At 49.2% G+C, this 21,520-nt stretch overlaps 1 protein-coding gene across 3 annotated transcripts in view; it reads left to right on the forward strand.

Annotated features, from left to right (window-relative positions):
* Window positions 1-20,418, forward strand: part of AJAP1 (adherens junctions associated protein 1) — a 123,129-nt gene extending 102,711 nt beyond the window's left edge. For 2 of the 3 annotated variants that reach the window (XM_035716522.2, XM_035716520.2), the window contains exons 3-6: window positions 141-228; window positions 2,352-2,594; window positions 4,265-4,396; window positions 11,261-20,418. In XM_035716522.2, the coding sequence (XP_035572415.2) occupies window positions 141-228; window positions 2,352-2,594; window positions 4,265-4,337 (404 nt within the window). In that variant the 3' untranslated portion in view covers window positions 4,338-4,396; window positions 11,261-20,418. Of the gene's footprint in view, window positions 1-140; window positions 229-2,351; window positions 2,595-4,264; window positions 4,397-9,326 lie in introns of all 3 variants that reach the window. The other variant, XM_035716521.2, reaches the window with a different exon arrangement.
* The last annotated feature ends 1,102 nt before the right edge of the window (window positions 20,419-21,520 follow it).

Below are 21,520 nucleotides of genomic sequence, written 5' to 3' on the forward strand. Positions count from 1 at the left end.
CTGGACTCCAGGTGAGAGCAGTCCTGGTACCCAGGGCACCTGCCAGGACCTGCTCTAAGGAGGAAAGACCCTTGCCCTTCCTGGGCTCCTTTGTCTCCTGCCCTGGTCTCATGGCTGCCCCCCTCCTTCCTTTTTTCCAGGTCTGGCTGTTCATCAGATTATCACCATCACTGTCTCCCTCATCATGGTCATAGCTGCTCTGATTACAACTCTTGTCTTAAAAAACTGGTAAGGCTCCTCGGCCCCTCTGGGCTGAAAATGGGGGCTGTGGGGGGATCCTGGGGAAATGTGCACAGAGAGTCTCCTACTTTTCAAACCTGGGTCCCATTGCATCCCAGGGCATTGTTTTTCTCATTTGGGCCAGAGAATGGGGTGCAGCTCTGGCTCTTGAGACCCCTTGGGGAGCATCCTCTGAATGTGGGTTTGTGTGCAGGATGTGAGCGAGCCTAGCCCCCTCCTCCTCATTGGGCAGCAGGTGCTCCTCTTCCTGAAGCCAGTGGCTGCATTCACTCATGCCTTTCCATGCCGCCCAGCCAGTCCCAGCAGCCCCGGCGGGTCCGCACCCACCTCTCGCTGCCCCCGGCTGTCCAGGCGGCAGTGCTCAGTTGGAACCCTTCCTTCCTCTTGCAGCCGCTCCGAGTCTACTGAACTAGGTTATTGCTTTGCTCCAGGGAGCCTGTCTTTGCCTATTTCCTCCTGGAAATTGGCCTACTTTGAGGTTGGCCTTGCTAGGTTTACACACCTGCTACACCCCTGGGAACACCAGGGCCCTGCTGGGTGACCCTGCTGCACACACACCTCTGAGGCCCCATCTGCCTGCAGCCACTCCTCCAGCAAATGTGTCTCCATTTGGCATCAAAGCTCCAAGTCCCTCGTAGAATAATACACCCAAATGATCCCCCTGTCACCGGCAGGTGTTGAGAGGAAACCATACAGGGCTGATGGGCGGCAGCTGCCCCGAGGGTCCAGATAATGGGGATTGAGAGAAAGCCAGTCCCCAGAGTTAGCGAAGGTGGGAGGGTAGAGATTGGCACAACCTCAAAACAGACCTCAGAGCAAACCAGTGAGGCCTCCCATAAGCCAGCAAAGCCGGGGCCTGGGGAATTTTCCGGGACAGGTGATGAGGACAGCACTCCGCTTGCCACTGCAGGGCGTCTTGGGTAGAGGCCGGCCAGCGGGCCGGAGGAGGGACTCTGGAGCCTAGGACCAGGGGGATGTGCGGCAGGACAAATTCCATCGATCATCCTGATGGGCCTCAGAGGAGACACTTGCAGTGTGACAGGCGGGCCAGCTCCCTCTTGGTTTCCCACATTTGGGTTTGCAGCGAAGCCTCAGAGAGCTCTTCTGGGGAGGCCAACCCAGGCAGTGGATGAGGGGGTTCATGATCTTGGGGGGGCTCCCCTGGCTTTTGCATTGATCTTTCCACCTTTGTTTACGGGGTGGGGCTTCTGGGCCAGGAAGCAGGGCTCCTCTTACTGGAAGGTTGAGACAGGGCACGTCCATGACTTACAGGAAGATGGGCTCATGGACCCTTGCCACTCACAGCCCTCCTTCTGCATTGACTCTGAGCACAGTGGGGCAGGGAAGAAGGGGAGCTAGGTCCCCAGACTGGGGGCACCCCGGATTTCCTTCTAGCTGCCCTCCTCCATGAGGATGGGACTCATTCTTGTGACTTGCTGGAAGTGAGTGGGAGAGGTCCCCCATTGTCTCCTCCCTCAGCTCCCGTGGCTGATGAGGGTGGGGTTCCGTGTCCATCCTTGGTGGTGTTGGGAGGCCTCTGTGGTCCAGAGGATCAGGAAAGTATCCACAGGGTGTTCAGGACAGTTCTCTCCATAGACTGACAGCAGGTGGACATCACCCAGTGAAGGGTGGATGATCCACTTTCATTTCCAACTTGGGACGTGGGCAGGGGTGGGGCTGAGGAGGCAGGGCTCCCCACTTAATAATTCTCCCCAAAGATAGTTACACACTCCATTCCAGAATGAACCACCAGACCAGTCCCACCAGTACCCATCAGCTCATGGGGAAACTGAGTCAGCACCACTGCCTGGCTGACATCATTTGGCCAGACAAGGCTTCGTCCCTGGGAGAACACAGCTGAGACACTTCCCTCATAATCTGCCCCACAATAATGGCCACATTTAAAATTCAAATTTTATTAACAAAAAAAGAGAAAGAGAGAGGGAGCGAACTGATTGTTTGATTGTGGTTGATCTTTCTGAAGAGGCTGGGAATTACCATTTAATATTAAATGACGAATAATTAATGCTTGGAGACGAAGGTCCCATGGTCTAAGTGCCGGGTTCCGGCATCTGCCCACTGCACCCCCACCCCGACTTCTCTGTCACCAGCTGTGCCCAAAGCGGGAACACGCGTAGGAATAGCCACCAGCGGAAGATCAACCAGCAGGAGGAAAGCTGCCAGAACCTGACGGACTTCACCCCTGCCCGGGTGCCCAGCAGCCTGGACATATTCACGGCCTATAACGAGACCCTCCAGTGCTCCCACGAGTGTGTCCGGGCGTCTGTGCCCGTGTACACCGACGAGACGCTGCACCCGACCGGGGAGTACAAATCCACGTTTAACGGGAACCGGTAAGCTCAGGCCTGGGCCAGACCCTGGGGCCACAGCAGTGTCGCAGGGGGCCTGTTGACCAGTGGGGGGCATCCTTCACGCGTTTCTGCAGAGCAGGGAGGGGACGAGCAAAGGGACACAGCTCCTGTAGTGAAACGAGAGGGGCGGGCAAACATAGAAGGTGTTGCGGCACCCAGAGACAGAACGGAGCAGCCAGCGTTGACTTCTAGACTCCACACTTGGGGAGGAGACAGGCAGCCCCCCACCCCCTGGACACCCTGGGGTAGAGGCTGGGCAGGCGTCATGCCAGCCTGGAGCGCTGGGCCTTCTGATATCGACACACTACCCGTCCGTCTCTCTGAACGCCCAGCAATAAAATGTCAGCGGCGCATCTAGCAAAAATATCAAATACCAACCAGACTCCTGGTTATTAAATGCTTTTTTTTATTAATCATGTGTAATCCTTCAAAGAAGACATGACCCGAAAACCATCCCTGGGAACATTTAAGAAACCCTGGAGTCAGCTTCCGAGGGTTTATCCAGAATTAGATTAAAATATCAATAAGCTATTTTTTTTTAAGTGAGCATGCACATATGCATCATTTTGTAAATTTAAACAACAACCACTTAAAAATCTTAGGAAGAAACCAGTAGGAAACCAGGTGGACCTAGCAACAGCTAGGGATGAATGCCCAAAGGGACCCAAAGCGTGCCTCCCAGAACCAAGGTCGAGGAGACTCAGGGTGACGTTTGGCTGTGCTGCCCGTCATTCACAGGCCCCTGTCCTGGCCGTGAGACGGGGCCTTCCTTAGGGTCCCCCGCTTGTGTCTCCACACTGGACTCTGTAGTACTCCCCGAGATGGTCCTTTCCCAGCCGAGGAGACTGGAGAGCAGGATTCTTGGGACTGTCCCTCCAGCCCACGTGGCTTTTACTTAGCAACATTTGGGGAGCACCTTGGTTCCATCCCAGCCTTCCAGAAGGCCTAGTTAGCAGAGAACTGGCAAAAGGATTTTCAGACCATTTCACTGAGTGCGCGTGTGTCGGTTTGGATATGAATGCTGGCCAGCCAGGGCTTCAGTTTTGGGGTGGGGGTGGGTTACCAAGGGGCATTGTTGTTTCCATTTGTCACCCTCTGGCCTTGCCCTGTCCACTGCAAGGTGGGCACAGCTGGTGCTTGTAGCCTTGGTTCCAAAGCATCGGATGAAATAGGTTCTTATTTTTTGGCCTGACGTGATGCACTGTTGACTTTCACTGGCCTTTGGAGAGGGGAGCTTAGGTCTCAAAGGTGACCAGTTACAGGGTAGCCGCTTCAGAAGTCAGGCCTGCCCACTCTGTAATGTGCAGGAAAGTGGGTGGAATTTCTATCCTCGGAAGTGGAGACCCCAAACTTTGTGCATGTTCATAAATTAAAAAACTAAAATCTGGAGTGCGAGCTTCCTTCTCTGCATGGCTCCCTCAGGAGCCTTCTGTGTCCTCCAAGGCCTTCTAGGGTGGACGTGAGAGTGAGCTAGCCACAGAGGGCGGCGGGGGGGTTTGCCTCCTGCTGGAGGCCAGTGGGTCCACACGGAGCTTGGCCTTCCTGGGTTCTTCTTGGCTCAAGAAGACCGTTTTCAGCAGCAGGTCTGAGCCCGCCTGCTTGTCAGGTGTCCCGTACCAACACACGCAAGCCCATTTTTCTGCTTGCTGCAGACCCTCTTCTTCTGATCGACATCTTATTCCTGTGGCCTTTGTGTCTGAGAAATGGTTTGAGATCTCCTGCTGACTGGCCGAAGTCTTGTTTACCTCCTGGGGGCAGGGCAGACGCCATGTGTCTGTTTTATGGTACGTACCTCTTTTTCTGGACATTGATTGATTTTTTTTCCCCCTTTGCCTCACCTTCCCCATCCCTGCCTTCACTCTGGGACACCTGGGAGCCCTTCTCCACATGGCAGATGGAATTCCAATAGTGCTGCTGTCCAGAGTGTGAGCCGGAGAGCTGGGCTTGTGGTCTCTCTGCTGCACTTGTTAGAAATGCCCCGGTGGGAGGGAGGGACAGACACAGAGGACCGGCCCCAAGGAAGGCCCCAGCCTGTGTGGCTGGCCGCTGGCAGAGAAACCGGGTCTCTCAGCAGGCAAGACCAGGGCAGTGGCTGCGCCGGCAGGCATCACACCTGCGTCGGATGTCTCTACATCGGCGGGGAGGGCGTGGGGGAGAATTAAAATACAATTTTGGGTATAAAAATAAGAGATAAGAAGGGAAATGATAAAGGAAGAAAGCAAAGAGTTGAGACATCTACTAATTTGAAGCCAGGGACTGGCACCAAAACAGGATGAATTTTCCACGCTCTGCTGGATAGGAACATTTGGTTTGCTTTCAGTGATATTAACTTTAATGCTAACGTTAAATTGCTTTCTTCTGCACCAAATCTTCCAAACACGCAGGCTGCTGGGGGGAGAAAGAGCATTTCGCCCCCATGACTGCACATGCTCGACGCGCAGTCAGTAGAGGCAACCAGGCTTTGGGCTTTCTGGTTTGTTTTTCTTTTTTGACGTTGGGTTTTCTAAGGATCCTCATTTTTTCTCATCCTCAGATACTCTGTGACATCAGATCCCTTCCCTGAGTAGGGAACTCGGTTTCTAGGACATTATCAGTATCTGAAAATACTGCTTCTTCCTTCTGCCTGCCTCCCAATGCAGGAATCACTGTCCGAGTGGGCAGCAGGTGCTTCCCCGGGGGGCGCAGGTGTGCCCCTTCAGGGGCCAGCTCTCAGCTCAGAGTCCGGGGGGAGAGGGCAGCTGGAGGAGCCTATGGCTTTCAGAAATAGAACTCAACGAGTCAGTCCTAATCCAGCCCTAATGAATCGAATGTTTGCTCCAAATCAAATCTCCAGCCCTCACTTCCTGTCCTGAAGCCAAAATGACCTGCTTAGCTTGGTGTTCAGCCATCGGGCAGAGAACTATGATTAGATTAGAATGGAAAGCACTCCTCCCTACCCGCTCCGAAGGCCTTTGTTGGGGCTGTGCAGGCGTGTTAGGTAGGATGCCCTCTGTTCCCGATCATTCAAGGGCCAGATGCACCTGCATGGCCCATCCATCAGAAGCTCGTGCCTCTGACTTCCTCAATGTGACTCACCTCATTAAGGCCAGGGACAGAGCTCCTGTTGGAGTTCCAACCAGGCTAGCAACAGGGAGCTTCTTATTAGCAGTGGAGTTCCCGCCTGCCTGGTGAAACTCTGCAGGATGGCTTGGTGGTCGCCAGCATCCCTGTTAGGATTTTAAAAATGCATAAAAGCATAAGACATTGATCTGGCCCTGCACATCGAGGCTTCTGCTCCCTTCTTTCAAGAGCTGTAGGCTCATGGCCTGGAAGTGGGCATGCCCTATGCTCCAGGGAGCCCCTGCTGGTGGAGGTGGGGACAGGTGCCCTAACATGGACTTTCAGAGGGTACTTATGGAGCACTCTTTACATCTAGGGACTCATACTGTTCTGCCAGAAATGCCACTTTACAGAGGGGAAGCTGAGGCATGAAACAGTTAAGTGACTTGCCTGAGGTCAGTCAGGTTGCAAGTGGTGTGGCCAGATCACCCCCAGGTGGCCTGGCTCTGTTCCCTGTCCCACACCCAGCCCAACCCCAAGTGGGAAGAAAGTCGGTGGCAGCTGAAGATGGGCCTTCCCAGTAAGTTGGCATCCTGGGACATTCATCTCAATTCTGCAGGGCGGAAACCACATAGACAGGAGTGCCCAAAAGCCTGAGCCACCAGCCTTCTCATCCACATTGGAACAGGGAGCCACAGCCCTGACTTAAAAAAAAAAAGTAGAAAAAAGTGCTTTTATTGACTCTTCTGCTCCAGAAAGCTTTTGTGTCCCAGTTCTCTCTTCTAGCAACAGAGAGCCTCAAAGGACCCCATGGACTATTGGTGGGCTCTCCCCATCTGCTACTTGCAGGTGGGCCCTGCCTGGACCACGTTCCTCTTGGGGTGTCTGGACCCCACCTGCCAGCTCACCCCAGCAGCTCTCTCAGGACCACCTCCCTTTGTAGGAGGTGATGCATCTTGCCCCATTCACTGTGGATCCCAGGTGAGCCGTCTGGGGAGATGAGAAGAGCCAACAGGACCTACTCTGAGTCCCACCCTGAGCAGCCGCCACACCTGGGTGCTCCAGCCACCACCTGTTCCCACAGATGCAGAACAGGAAGGCCACGCAGTCTTGTTAGCCTTTGATAAATTCTTAAAGATTCCTTCACCATGTGCCGGACAGACTGTTTATCACTCACGGGGAGGAAAGCATTCGGATTCTAAGTATCCCTGATTCTTGCAATTAATGCCTGGACATGAGCATCGAGCGGAGAATGGCCAGGAAGATCGCTCAGATTTACTAGGGTACTTATTGTCCCTTAAATAAATAGCAATTAATACTAAAACATTTAATTAAGGTTTAAGAGCCAGCGGAGATATTTATCTCTTGCATAGCTTTTAAGCCTCTGCAAATGCATTTTTAATGATGATATAGCAGTTTGTTAGCACACCATCTTGTCGGCTCATGCTAACCCCCACACACATGTGGGACCCAAAGGTGGCCACGTTCGCTTCCCTGCAGGCAGGTGGGTGGTGGTGCCTGCACTCCGGGACACAGCACCCCAATCTGGGCAGGTGTTCACCCTGTCTTCCCTATTTAGCCTCTACAGTAGATTCCAGCAAATTCGTGCCTCAGACCACCTCCAGAGTGGCACCCGGCTGTTCTGGATGTGACACCATGAAACTGGCCTTTTCCATACTCCGTGGAAAAAGGCCGGGGACACCTGCCTGCCATTGGCTCTTGGGCTAATTTCCTGTCGTTTTTCATATAACAAGTAAACTTCAGAAAACCTCATTAGTGTTCAGATCTTTGCATTTGCCAAGGCCACTTATTCCCCACAGAGCCCAAAAAGTAATAAAAGTTCCCGCATCTGAAGCCAGTAAGAAATAAATCATGTTTTATTATTATTTTCAAAAACACACTGAAGACATAACTAATAAAACCCGAGAAACGCACCTGAGCCTTCCCGCTTTGTTCTAAAAAATACATTAACAGAATACCCAGCTTTTGCAATTCAGAGGAACACTGTTTTCCAAGCAGCATGCAGACCACTCTGCAAACTGATCTAAGCTGAGCACCAGCAGCAAGGCAAACTTGGTGGCAAAGTAGCCCTTTCAGGATGCGGAGAAATTTAACTAGCAGCCAGTGGCTCCAGGGCCCTCTTGCCATAGTCTGTTCATTGTTTTGCAAAAGCAGTCACTTATCTTTGAGCCTGGGACCCACCATGTGGTTGGCTGCTGGTGGGGCCAGGCAAGCCCACAATCTCTTTCCAGGCAGCAGAGGGCACTAGTTTCTCCAAAGTCAGAATTTATCCCAGATCCCAATCTCTCAGATCACTTTGCAAGGCACAGCTTCTCTTTCTGGCCGGGAACCAGGTGTGGACGCCTTCGCCACGTTCCTCCAGCCAGGACGTGGGGGTGGGGGTGGAGGGGTTCTCTTGGCTATCTTTCCCGACTGGCCTGGGATGCACGTCCCTCTCTGGTCCCTCTCAGGGTCAGTGTCCAGCTGGGAGGTTCACACACCAAGCCTTGAGAACAGAAAGCCGCAAGCCCTCCCAGGAGCTGAGTGCAAGCAGCAGGAACCTAGGGCAGACATGGAAGGTGGCCAGGGTAGCCTTACGCCCTTCTCCTGTCCTATCAGGGCGATGCCACCCTTGTTGGAACCCCTTACAGGGAACCCGTGAACCTCTGCGGGAAGCCAGTACTGCTCTTCAAGTGGATATTCAGGGCACAGGGCTGGAGCCATGTCCCTGTCCTTCCCTCCCTCTCGTTCTCTCTCTGCCTCTTCATCCTGAGATTTTTGGGTAGAGACAGATGCCTGTAGGTTTGGAAGAGGCTCTGTCCCCGAGCAGCACAAGGGCCCCTCTGTCAACCCTTGCATGAGGCTCTCCTAGTCATAATCCACCTGTAGGCAGCATGTGAAGGTCATTTCAGGCTTTAGTCTCAAGGGCTGCGGACAAGGCTACTTCCACACAGATGCCTCTTCCCTTAGCTGCATCTAGTACTGAAGGCCCCAGGCCAGGCACAGAGCTGGAGCCCCAGCGAGCCAAGGTGGACCTCGCAGGACTTGTGACAGCTGGGGCGACACATGGCACATACACACTCAAGTGAGAGCCCGTGCAGCTCATCCTACAAGAGCACGCTCTAATAGACAAACTTGAAATAGAGATCACAGTTAGGAAAGGAAGGGACATCCAGGAAGGCCTCCCCAGGGAGGTGACCAACCACAGAAACCCGAAGGACACAGAGTCAGAGATTTGCCATCGGAGGCCAGGCAGCTGCCTGGAACGTTGAGGCAAAGGGATGCAGGGCAAAGAGGCAGAAGCACTGAAGTCCCTACGGATGTCCCCCCACGAGATGGCTGGCCCGAGGGGAGGGGTGAAGCAGCGTCTGGCACCTCCATCTGTCTGGTTAAGCTCAGAATAAAGGATCAGAAAGCAGCCCTGCCAAGGTTCTCGCAGGAAACCTCCCTCCGTCCGGGGACAGCTAGTGTGACCTGTGCTCTAACGCAGGACCTTCTGCCAGTGAGGAGGGGGCGCTGCTCGTCATCGTGCTGGGACAGGGGACAGATGCTCAAACCAAACACTCACCAGGCACAGGCTTCAGTGTCTCCATGTTTTTTTGATGTACATTTCTTAAGTTTTAAGCGGTAACATGTCCATAATGTGAAACTGACCATTTTAACCATTTTTAACAGCACAGCGGCATCAAGCACGTTCACGACATCATGCATCCATCACCACCACCTGTCTCCAGAACCTCCTCATCGTCCCAAACTGAAACTCTGACTCCATGAAACACTGACCGCCCCTCAATCCAACCCCTGGTGCCTCCTTCTCCTCTCGGGCTCTATGCTTTTTGCTCCTCTAGGACCTCATATGAGTGGAGTCATAGAAGATTTGTCTCCACATTCTTAGCTTTCCAAAAACTAGAATGAAGATAGACACACAGGAGGGACATCTCTCTCTGTTATAATGGCTTCATTTTTTAAACCCCCACCCCCACCCCATCCTAGAAAGTGGAGGTGAGCAAGTGCAGAGCACAGCTGGAGAACAGCTGCCGAGGGTGGTGGCACCCATCTGGTGAGATGTCCTGTTTCTTTACACAACATGACACCCCCCGCCCCCCCTCCCACCGCTCACGGTGGAGTGGGCAGCCCCATAGGAGATGAGTAGATGTTCTATTCAGGCCTCCTGGACTTGCCCAAATGTGTCGTTTGGAGGTGAGGAGGCCCCCAGGGGCCCTGCCTTCCTGTCCAGACCAGGAGGGTTCCTGGAAAGGAAATGAACCCCCATACCCCCTGCCCAGGTGGAGGAGACTGTGCTCAGGCTCCCGGTACAGAGGGGTCTGAGTTCCTGCAGCCTGAAGCCTAAAGATGTGCCCCCCACCCTGCCCCAGCCTGGGTGCCCTGAAGCCCTCATTCCCGGGGAGGATAATCCCACGGGCTTGACTCAGGATGAAGAACCCTACCCCCTAGTGGGTAATGAGCCCAGGCCGGGCACGTGATCAGGGTCTCCCGGGGAGCTTGCAGAAACCCATCTTCACAGTTCCCACCCTGAGGAGCAGAGGCGGGCGCAGGACCCTGTTTTCCAACGTGCTCAGCTCAGCCTATGACTAGGATGGGGCCAGGCTGGCCGCTGTGCCGGAAGGTGCTACGGAGATGCCAGAGCCGCAGCCGTGTCCTTCTGTGTTTCATTTTAGAATTGTTGCCTCCATTCTAGTTGTGTCACCAGCATAGATGAGGGTGCAGTGTCACCCCCCTTTATGCTGTTTGCAGGTCCTCATTTCCTGTAACTGTGGGTGCAGAGGGCTCCAAGTGACAGCAGAGAGAAACAATGCCCCCTCCTTCCAGCAACAGCGCCTCCAGGCTGAGCCGTGACGTGCTCCAACACCCACCACCATGCCCAGAACAGCCGTAGCTCCCTGACTCTCTGGGAGATGCTGGCCTCTGAGATCTGTCACGGGGGCGGGAAGACTTTGGGGTTCCTACTTTCTGAAGCTATGCCCGGGCTGGGTAAGAGCCGCCCCTCCTTCGCAGTCAGCTAACTTGGCCTGCAGGCACATGTGACTCACCTTCTTCCTGTTGTCAGCAAGATCACCTCTTGGGGAGACCCAGGATGTGGTTTTTCTGATGCAGTCCATGAATCTCTCCAAGTCCCAGCCTCACTGAGCCTCCAGCTGAGCAGTGGAGTGAAATGGACTCTGTTGCTTCCCACCATCCATAAATGGAGTGGGCAGCACCTGCGTTCTTGGCGGGTAGGAGCTGGAAAGGGACTCAGCGTGGTGCTAGATGCGCTCAGTCCCACAGGCTTGGGGTGCCTGGCACCCTCATAGTTAATGCAGGGGTGGTCCCAGCCCCTCTTAGGAAGCGCAGGCTCACTCCTGATGTGGGCAGAAGAAACAGCCCCTTCATCAATTACTATGATTAGCACGAGGTCCCTGGGACTCCTCGCATGTGCACCAATTCCTGGTGCCCAAGGCTGGCAGACACCCTGCCTGCTTGGGGACACTGGTGTCTGTAAGCCAGCGCGCAGCCTGGGGCTTGGTTGCAGAGGCTCAGAGGGGCTGCACAGACTCATCCTGCCCTTGGCTCCCTACTATTTAATCTCTTCTTGTTTTCTTTCCACACAGGATTCCGTTGGTGAACCTGTAAAAAAAAAAAAAAAAAAAAAAAAAAAAATTAAATTAAAAAAAAAAAAACAACCACACACACAAAACCTAAAACTAAACTTTCTACGGGGAGGGTCCCCATACCTACCGCTTCAGTTTGCCGGTGGGGAGCTCAAAGAGCAGGACGCTATAGGCCAAATATATTTTTATAAAAATGCTCACGCCTATGGGGGACTGCCTTCTGCCAGAGTTTTCTTTGGAGAACAGAAAGAAGAAAAGCAAGAAAGAAGCTGGAGACAGAGAAGGCCAGCAGGAAGCACCTGAAGCCTGGGATTTGTACTGATTCTGAACCTGTGCCAATAATACCATTATGTGCCATGTACTGACCCGAAAGACTTGGTGACCAAGCCGAAGCCAAGCGAACCACGCGTAGAAATCTTACAGAAAATGGGGGGTGGGAATCTTCCAATAGAGTCGCTATTTCTGGTTAATATACATATATAAATATATAAATACACACAGACACACACACACACTTTTTTTGTACTGTAGCAATTTTTGAATATCTTCAATGTTCCTTTTTAAAAAAATGTTATCGGTTACAAAATCTGATTTATTTAACATGCTTAGTATGAACAGAATAAACTGGTGTTTTCTACTTTGGCAACATATCGCACACACAGGCACACACATGCACACATAGCCACACACAAACACGTACACGCATATATATGCATCTATTGGAAATGCAGTTCCACGAGTGAGCACATTCCTTCTGGTGACCTGGTATCCCATTGCCATCCATCCCGGGGGATAGCCTGGACCCACGCAGACAGACCCCTCAATGACACATCCTGCATTTGCTGGTATTTGGTGAGTGGCACTAGATGTATCATTTATTAACTTGGGCCAGAATTAAGAATGCCATGGTTTTATATACATACATATATATAGAGAGACACATAAATACGATCTTTTTTCATTTAATTGTTTGAAGAAGCTACCTAACAGCCACGCACACATTTATGTAGCCAGCTGCTTACAAATGGGGCTGAGCGTCAGATTGGGTGGGTGGTGGATTCCTGACCATCTTTGTGTTATACAAGCATAGACCGAATTAAAGAAAATTTTCCAGTTCCAAAAATTAAAGGAATATATCCTTATAATGTGTGTGCGTATGTCAGAACAGAACCCAAAAATATACAAGGGCCCCAGTTTGTTTGAAAAGGAGGAATCATTCCATGTGTGAGGGACCCAGGCTACCCCCATGGGAGCTGTGCCGGGGCGTGTTTCACTTCTCTTCCACACACATTGGTGGACAGGTTGCTGCTCTTTCTAGAACCCAAGCATGAGTTTGAACCTTGATGGTGACTGTAGCAGAGAGGCTGTGTCTCTTGCTGGTGCTAGTTGATCAACATTTGTGTTTTGCCATCAAGAATCCTACAATGGGGCTTCCCAGTGGAAATAGGGACTTCAGGCTGGAGCCTTGTGGAAGGGAATCCCAACCACACATACTTTGTTGGAAATACAGCAGGGGCAGGCAACTCCATCCCAGTCCCAGCCATATAACAGTGCCCTGGTGCCCCATTGTGCGGCGTGTAGGGGCACTGTAAGGGATGGGAGGCTCCGTTGGATCTTGTTTTCTCCTCACAGGGAGCCCAGATTAGGTGCATGTGGCCTGTCTTCTATGGATGGCCCGCATGTGACTATGATTTCACCAGTAGGGTGTGCAAACCCATCTCGTGAAATGACCCGCAAACCAGGTCAAAAGGTTGAAGGTTAGGTGGGCAGTTAGCCTTGTGCCCACTTCTTGGCCAGGCTGGTGACCTCTTTCTTCCATCAGACTCAGTTCCCCTCTAGTACACCTTGAAATGTACTTCTGCACCTCCTAGCATATGGGGGAGCAAAGCGATGTCAGGGGAGGAGAAGACCATAGTGCTAGGTCTATTTTGTTTGGAATGGCTTACCATCTGGGAAAGTCCGATTCTTGGTTTTGGTTTTGGTTTTGGTATTGTCATTTCCCAAAGCTTCAGCACTTATGGAAACAACACACACACCTGCCACTGGCATCTCCTGGGGCTCACCTGCATGACACTAGAAGGCACACGTTTCCCCATCCATCATCCATCTCATTACCCTCAGGTGGCTGGAGGTGGCATGGAGGCCCTCCTGACTCAGGTGGGCACAGCTTGGTGTGAGCATGAGGCAAGAGCTGTCTGCGCCTACTAGGGCAATGGAAGCTGCTCTCCACTCTCTGACACCCTGAGCCAGGGAGCCTGGCCGAGAAGGAGGTAATGGCAGGGTATCTGTTTGCTCACTAACAACAGGAACCTGGATTCCTCATGACACCACAATTTGGTGTCCACACCTCTGACTGCTGCTCAACCCCTTCCTCAGACCTCGGGCTGCACTCCTGATGCCTGAACTCTTTCCAAAATGCCATGTGATGCCGAGCTTTTGAAGGAAACTTACGATAACAAAGCCCCCCACCCCACCCCAACACACACATAGCCCCAGCCCACTGGGCACATGCTCAGGGCGGGGCTGGGCGCTGCACACACGCACGGCCAAGAGATGCCTGCACATTCCCCACCAGGAAGTCTGTTCTGAGTTGACATCTGTCAAAACAAATCCAACTCAGTGAAGGCTACTGTTTCATGATGATGGAGGGAGTGTGTGTAGGGATTTTAGTTTTTAAATGGTCACCTGGAAACGTGGAAGCATCATCTCTATACAAGAGGATAGTAGAGGCAAGTGAACAGGCTTACAGAATTCAGCTCTCCCAGGAGAACGTCTATAAAGTGAGATAGTACAGGATTTCCAGAGTCAGGACCTGCGCACACACGTCCTGCATGGTGTGTGTCCATGTGGTTGGTGTGGCCGTGCCTCTGCAGCGGAAGGGGGGGCGGGGCATGCTCTGCTCTGCCCACTGCTCTCCTCAGCCTCCTGCAGGCCTGCAGTGCTCCGCCAGAGTTCCATCTGCCTGGTCTTTAATTTGCTGTAGATATTTTTTCCCTCAAGAAAAGCACTCAGAGGAAGAGCCTTACAGTTTGGTAAGTCCTCCAATTTTTGTTCATCTCTATTTCATCCCTGAGGTGACTGAAATCCAAGGTCAAGGCCCCTGCCGGCACACAGAGCACTGTCCATCATCTACTGTTTAAGTTTTTGGAACAACTGGGCTGGGTGTTGGGCACTCTGCTGTCCAGTCAAGTCTGTTTCTAGGCTTAATTACTTCTAATCTTTGTGCATTTGTCATTTTTATCTGATTGAAATAATGAGTATAATTACTTTTGTTGACAAGCTCTGAGTGCCAAGGGGAAGGGGCTCCAGGCTCGGCTGGGAAGGCTTCCTGGTCATTCCCCACTGGGCTCGAATTCCAGTAACATCTAGGGCAAAGCCCAGCCATGTGCCCACTGCATTTGTCTCCTTGGCTACAGCCTGATTTCACGGGGTGTGGAAGTGTAGGGACCCCTGGGGCACATCAGAGGGCTGTTAGTCTCCACAATCCATGTTCTTCTTGCGTGGGAAGGACACACCACTTAGGAAGCCTTGAGTTTTCCCAAGTGTGTCTGGTCCTTCCCCATCCTGAATTTGGGTGGACATCTCATGCTGCATTTGACTAGATATTTATCTCAATCCTTCATGGAGCATTTGAAACTTAGGAACATGGACTTACCAGCAAATCCCACCAACTCTGAATTTGACACCTGAGAATTCAGTAGTTACTCCCATGACTTTGACATCTTCGAGCACTCTTCCTTCTTACGGATACATTGCTCTTTCTCAGCCACATTTCAGCACCTAGCAGAATCTTCTGTATAGGCTTTGGTCTTTTGAAATTTTGTGTGAGGATGTCCATCCCCATTTGTCATATCAAGGAAATGCACATATCAGAGAATTGACCCTTTTGCCTTGTAAGTCTCCATTTGACTCTTATTGTCCGAGGAGTTATTCCATCTTTTTTTTGCTTCTTTTCCCAGATTGTCCAGTTTCATCAGCAGCTCAGGAAGCTGGGCTGACCCCAGTCTCTTGGGAGATAAGACGAGGAGCCAGGGCTGAGGTTCAGAGTCGGGACCTGCAGCCCTGTCAGGTCAGGCTGGGTCTTCCCATAACTTACATCAATCCATACCTTTCTTTGTCTGTATTGTGACACCGTCATCTTGTCTCATCAAGGAGGTCCCAGCATGAGTGAGTGTCGGCACCTCCCTGAGCTGTCCTTCCCCACATTGCCCTGTCTCCACCCAGTCACCCCACACATCACAGTGGGGAAGGGCACTGAGGCCACCCTTGTTTCAGCGCATGAGCCCCTTAAGAAGACACTATTCACAGAGGCAGTTGGAAGAGAAGCAATTCTTTGTGGCTTGCCCGAATTTATCATTCATCTGCTCGTGCAAAGACTTGAACTTCTGTTATGTTGGCTACATGGTGAAGAGCAAGATGGACACGATCCTACCCTAATGGGTTTTGCTTTCTACTCTGGGAGGAGGCAGATAATTAACATAGAATAAAAAATTAATGATTTCCAGAGAATGAGATATGTGACAGGAAGAGAATGGGGCAAAATGATAGCAGGAAGAGAAGGAAGGGCTGTTTGTGTCTCCTGGGAACCGTCACTTGCTTAAGGAGGGCTGGTTTGGGGTTGAAGTGAATAAGGAAACCTTGCTCCTACCTTCTGGATGAAAATGCAGTGCAATGCTGAGGAGGAGATGTCCCAGTCATTACAAATCATCCACCTCATTTCCCCCCAAACTCCTCACCATTCTGGCAGGGAGTGGCCCTACAGGGGAAGCAGAGAAGCAAAATGATGAACTTCCCTCTTCCTTGACCACTGCCTCTCTCCATGGACCCTTCCTGTGCACATATGTACATTGCCAAGTCTTACTTAGGTCAACCAATTCTCAAGGAAGACACAGGAGTCCAAGGACAGAGACGCAGCCCATTGGGGACTGGGGGGCCCAGAGAGAGTCATTCCTCCTAGTATGAGAAGAGAAGGCAGCTGCCTTTTCCAAAGCTCACCCTCAATACTGATCACACTTAGCAACGTACTTCTTAAACAACATCTGCTTTTAAGTAAGCAGATACTCCAAAACACGCCATGATTCATGTAATTTTGGAATGGTTATTTTGGTGCAGTTTGTCAATTTGCTATGCCATACTGTTTTTTGATCGTTTGTTTGTTTTCCAATGTAAATAGCACAGCCCACATAAATGAGCAAAACTCTCACCATCTGAGAGTTTTTGATTATTCTTCCTGACTTATTTTACATCGATGTGCTTCCGGCTATGAAGACAAACTTGCTCTTCATCCCCTACTCTGAGCCAAGATTTTTGTGTTAGTTACACTCAGCATAATTTGTGGGGTTTTGGCGAGGTCTTAAATAGTTGTTTGACATTTTGAAATATGCTGCCTGCCCTTCCTTCCAAAAAGTGTGGAGCATGGTTGTGTATAGTTTTGCATTTGGGGGTTAGAGTTTCCATTCGATTACACTCGAAGTGGGTAAATAGAGGTGTGGGCAGAGAATCATCATTGTTTAGATCACCCCAGTCATCAAGCAAACAGAAGTAAACTTCTTTTTTGACCTCAGATGATTCTAGAACGATCTCAACCAGCAAACACAGGATACTCAATTTCTAGAATTCAAATCAGTCACCATGTGAGCAGACTATCCCTGGCTGAGGAATCAACTCTGCACAATCTCTCCTCCTGCCAAAGGGCCATTAGTAATGCTTGTGCTTAATCAGAGTAGCTGCCACACCAGAACAGACAGCCAGGCTCTGATGTGTTTGTACATACTCCCCTCCACTTCATTTCACTTTGGCTGGAGGGGGTTAAACACACAGGCTGCAGCAGAGGAGAAAGCTGTGCATGCATTGGCACCATGAGTGCAGAACAACCCAGGAGCAGGAGGACAGATGCTTGTCATGGGCTCCTTAAGGCAGTAGTGCATGGACAGCAGGGACGTGGAGGCAAGCGGCTTCTCTCCATGGATTTTCAGACATCATGCCAGTGACAGGTCTACACTTCACCCTTGTAATTGCACAGCCCATGCCCAGATGTAAAGGCAACTGAAGAGAATAGTCAACTTGGTTATAATATGTGTCTGTGTTGGAGCTGGAATGCTAAAATAAATCTTTCCATTGCATTTCCCACTTGATTGATTCTTTGTCAAATGCTCCAAGATTTAGTGTGCATAGAATCAAGAGAATAATTTTGAATGAATCAAGAGACATGGTTTAAGCTGGCCAAACTTACCCATCTGGGACACGTAGGTTTATGTGGGGTAGGGGTAGTTTAAACAGCTAGTAAGTATGGGGCAGGGATCAGTGGATGTATAGTCATGTTATGTTTTCTGTGTAGGGTAGAATCAGAACACACACATGTACCATGAATAGTGTAAATTAAATAGGTTAATATAATAAGCGAAGAGAGTTGCTGAGACATCCCCTGAGGCTGAGTTAACTCTTGCCAATATCTTGAATCTCAGAATAAAACATCTGGTGAAAAACGTGTGGCGAGAATGATGCAGAGGATCAGATTTAGGAAATTCTGTATGAAAGTTAATTAATTTTTTCCCAGGTGGTCTCTTTCTTAAAATAGAATCCCCTGGAGACCTGGGTTTTCACACATAAATCAACATCTAAATATCTGCAACACCAAATAACAAATCCCTACAAGCTTCATTCTTATGTGGACATTAACTCAGCTGATCACACTGGTTATTCTTTATCAGATTTCTTAAATTCTGCGATAAAATTCTTTAGTGTTGATGCTTATAGCTTTTGGGCTGGCACCTGTCAATTCTTGCTAGTCTGGCTAAATACGGCAAGTTATTGCTTCCAGAGAATCGGAGAGAATATTAGCCATAGGAGAAGCTAGAACACTATATGCAGTCCTAACATCTACTTTTTGGCACCATGGTACTTTGTACCATGAAGACTTATAGCCACAAAAGTCTAGGAAAGGGGAACCCCTTGCGGACCCTCATATAATGATTTCAAATCATTATACAAGGAACTGTAAAGGCAGATATCACTATACCAACTTCCTGGGCCACTGTCCCATTTCTATGACAACCATCTGTTCTTCACTCTTCAATCATTACAAGCCAAGAGGGCCAATCTCAAAGCCATTATAACATCCAACCTCGATTTCCAAATTCTGGGAGACCATCAGGAGTAAGAGACAGGGGCTTTGCTGACATTGTAAGCTGCTGAAGTCCATGGAAGGGTGTAACAGTAAGCCCGCAGCACTGTTCTTGACCAAGTTTTGTGAAGCAGCCACTGCCACTGGAAGGGACCCTCCCCTCTGCCTCCAAGGTCTATTTTGGGCTGGGAACTCCACTCAACATTTTCTCTCTTATGCATATAGATTTTTAATATGTTATGTGAGTACCTACTACTTAAGGTCTACAAAGCAACTAGAGCATTTTTCTTGATGAGTTTATAGCAGGAAAACACAAACTTAATGGAAGTCCCAGAGAGGAGGGGTCTAAGGTGCTCCAAGGTACTACACCAGTTCTGCATAAAAGCACAACTCTTCTCCCAGTGAAGGGCATTAAAAACAGGGATGGGCAGCTGGTTTTGAAAAGTCAGCGGGCATGGTGGATCCCACATTTGGTCACACACTCCTTGAACTGAACTGTCATGACAGACAGACACATTTTAAAAAATAGGCTTTTTGTTTCCATTTCACTTGCATTTGGGTTTCTTCCTCAGAAGGATGAAAGGTCCTTGGCAAAGTTGGTTTTCAGTCAACTGACCATAGAACCAATTCTTAGAGATGAATTCCCAGCCCAAGATGACATGGAATGGCTTGAGGTTCAGCAAACGTTTCAGAGACCCCCGTGTTTGTACTTCTCGGTGGGAAGACAGAACAACATCCATGGCATTTGTTGCTCCCAGAAACACTCACCAGTCGTGGTGAGAGGGACATGTGGGAACTTGTGAATTTGGAATGAAAATGAGATTTAGGGGAAACATGTGACCAGGTGATTGTTTTCTTGAAGACTAGAGTTTTGTGTTGTTTTGTTTTCCCTTTCTTCTGGCAGCCCCATCTGGATCATTTCCTTCTCTCACCTTCCCTGCAAAGTAAGATGGTGAGTGCTGGAGCCCAGAACTCAGTTACCCTTCAGTTAAAATGAGTCAAATGAAAAGCAGAGCAACAACAACAAATCCTTCCCCAATCTTTAACAACCTTAACTTGTTAAGTTGTTTAAGTTTACTTACCTTGTGATTGAGGTATGGATCAGCCATAGATTAAGGTTTTCAGTCTCTCTACACACGCTATTGATCAGGACTCTTCTTGAACATCAGTTAAACCCAGAAAGTGTTAAAATGGACATTGGAGGAAACATGGATCATATTTTTACATTATTTTTACATTTTCTCCCAGAAGGAATAAATGTTTACTGCAAAACATTTAGAAACTACCAGTAACCAAACAGAAGGGAAATATCTGAAACGCTTCAATTATTGTTTCATTCAGTGGAAACTATTTGTTCAATGCTGAACCAGTGAGGACCAGTTGCAGAGATCCCTCTGGAGTTGCACACTTGACAAATCTGGCACCTATGTATGTTTTATACAAAAAAAAGTCCTATTAGCTTTGGAACGCCTCTTTGCTGGTTTAATTTGTCATTGACTAAACTCATCATTGATCATTAGAGTGCCACTAGGAAGGAAAAGGCAGTCAACCATTTGGATGTTTTACTTTCACATCACCAAGCCATTGGCACACCTGGGCATTTGGGTGAGATAAAGAGAATACTCAGAGAAGCATCCAGATTATTGGCTGGGTTTTTCACATGGGGCATCTTTGTGACACATACCTTGAGAATCAGAAGGATCCATTTCCATTTTCCACATTCCTAGTGCATCTAAATAACACTTGAATTTGCCATGTCTAGTTACATAAATTTAAAGACAGGCCCATCTCTCTCCTCCTCCTCTTCCTCCCCAGCTCACCCATGGAACTGGAAAACTCACAGATCATGACCCTGAACCACAGGATGAGAAATTAAATGCTTATGGCCAAAATGGCCTATTTTCACAGGTTTTAAGTTAAATGTTGTAGAACTTTATCCCCCCCCTTCCTCATGTATAGTAAAGCTGGGTTTATTTTGATTTTCCTAAATTATTTTCTGATACAATAAACTGTTAACTGTTTATTTATACTTTTACATGGAGCACTTGTTATTTTTCAACAGCAAAACGAAAGCCTCTCTGTTTAAGTGTTATACATATATCTATACCACAACTGTCCTTATAGACGTATTTATATACCATCTTCTTGAAAGTTAAACTATTGTAGTTTACTGTTGTGTTTTTCTTTAAATGCATATCATAATCATGTTAATAAACAGAAATGACATGATATATTTGAGTGGGGGTGGGGGGTTGGGTGTGATTTCCATACAGGTGAACTTTTATTCTAAATTTTTTTTAAGTTGTTTCTGTATCTCAAAGCTATGTATTTGGAAAACATTGTACATGCAACACCTATATCAACTTTCCTGTGTATATTTAGTACTCTGATGTTGCTATTAAAAAAAAACCATAATATGGAAAAAAAATGAAAAAAGAATTGCCATGAGTTGAGGCCATGACCTCAAAAGGGCTTTTTAAAAAAATATTATTTGTTCATTTATTTTTTTTAACAATATTATCTGAGACCAACTCTAAGAATGTGGGCATTTGTGTTTCTATGCCATAGTTCACAGATTCTAAAATTTCCTCCCTGGATCATTATTTTCAAGACAAAGCTTTCCTACCTCAACAACTAAGAAAGCATTTCTGGGTCTCCATGTGTGGGTCCTGGGGTTGGGTGTCACTGAGTCTGGACAGATTGAAATGATTCCCCAGTGTTGTGCTTGAGACCACAAATATCCACAAGAGTAGCCTTGGGCATTCCCATCGCACTTTTATGAAACAGTTTGAGTCCAGCTCACATCTGCAGAGATTCCTGCAGAGGAAACCACCTCCTAGGAATAAGATAGCCCCCAAAGCTTATAATTGTGTGCCTATGTGCAGGCAAGAAATTCCAAAGGGCCTTCCTTATTGGAGCCAAGAGTCCCATGGAGCACACAGAATTTACAGAGGTTCAGAGCAGGCTATTTCTGTGTGAGTAAGCGTCCTACAGCCAGAACAGCAGTCCTTCACCACAGCAGTGTTGGCCTCCAAGGAACCTCTAGCAATGTCTGCAGAGTCTGCTGGGAAAAAGCAGGGATGCTGCTAAACACCTGACAATGCACAAGACAGCCCCCCAAAGAATTATCTGGCACA

This window comes from Canis lupus, chromosome 5, assembly GCF_003254725.2.
Source record: "Canis lupus dingo isolate Sandy chromosome 5, ASM325472v2, whole genome shotgun sequence".
Lineage (NCBI taxonomy): Eukaryota > Metazoa > Chordata > Mammalia > Carnivora > Canidae > Canis > Canis lupus.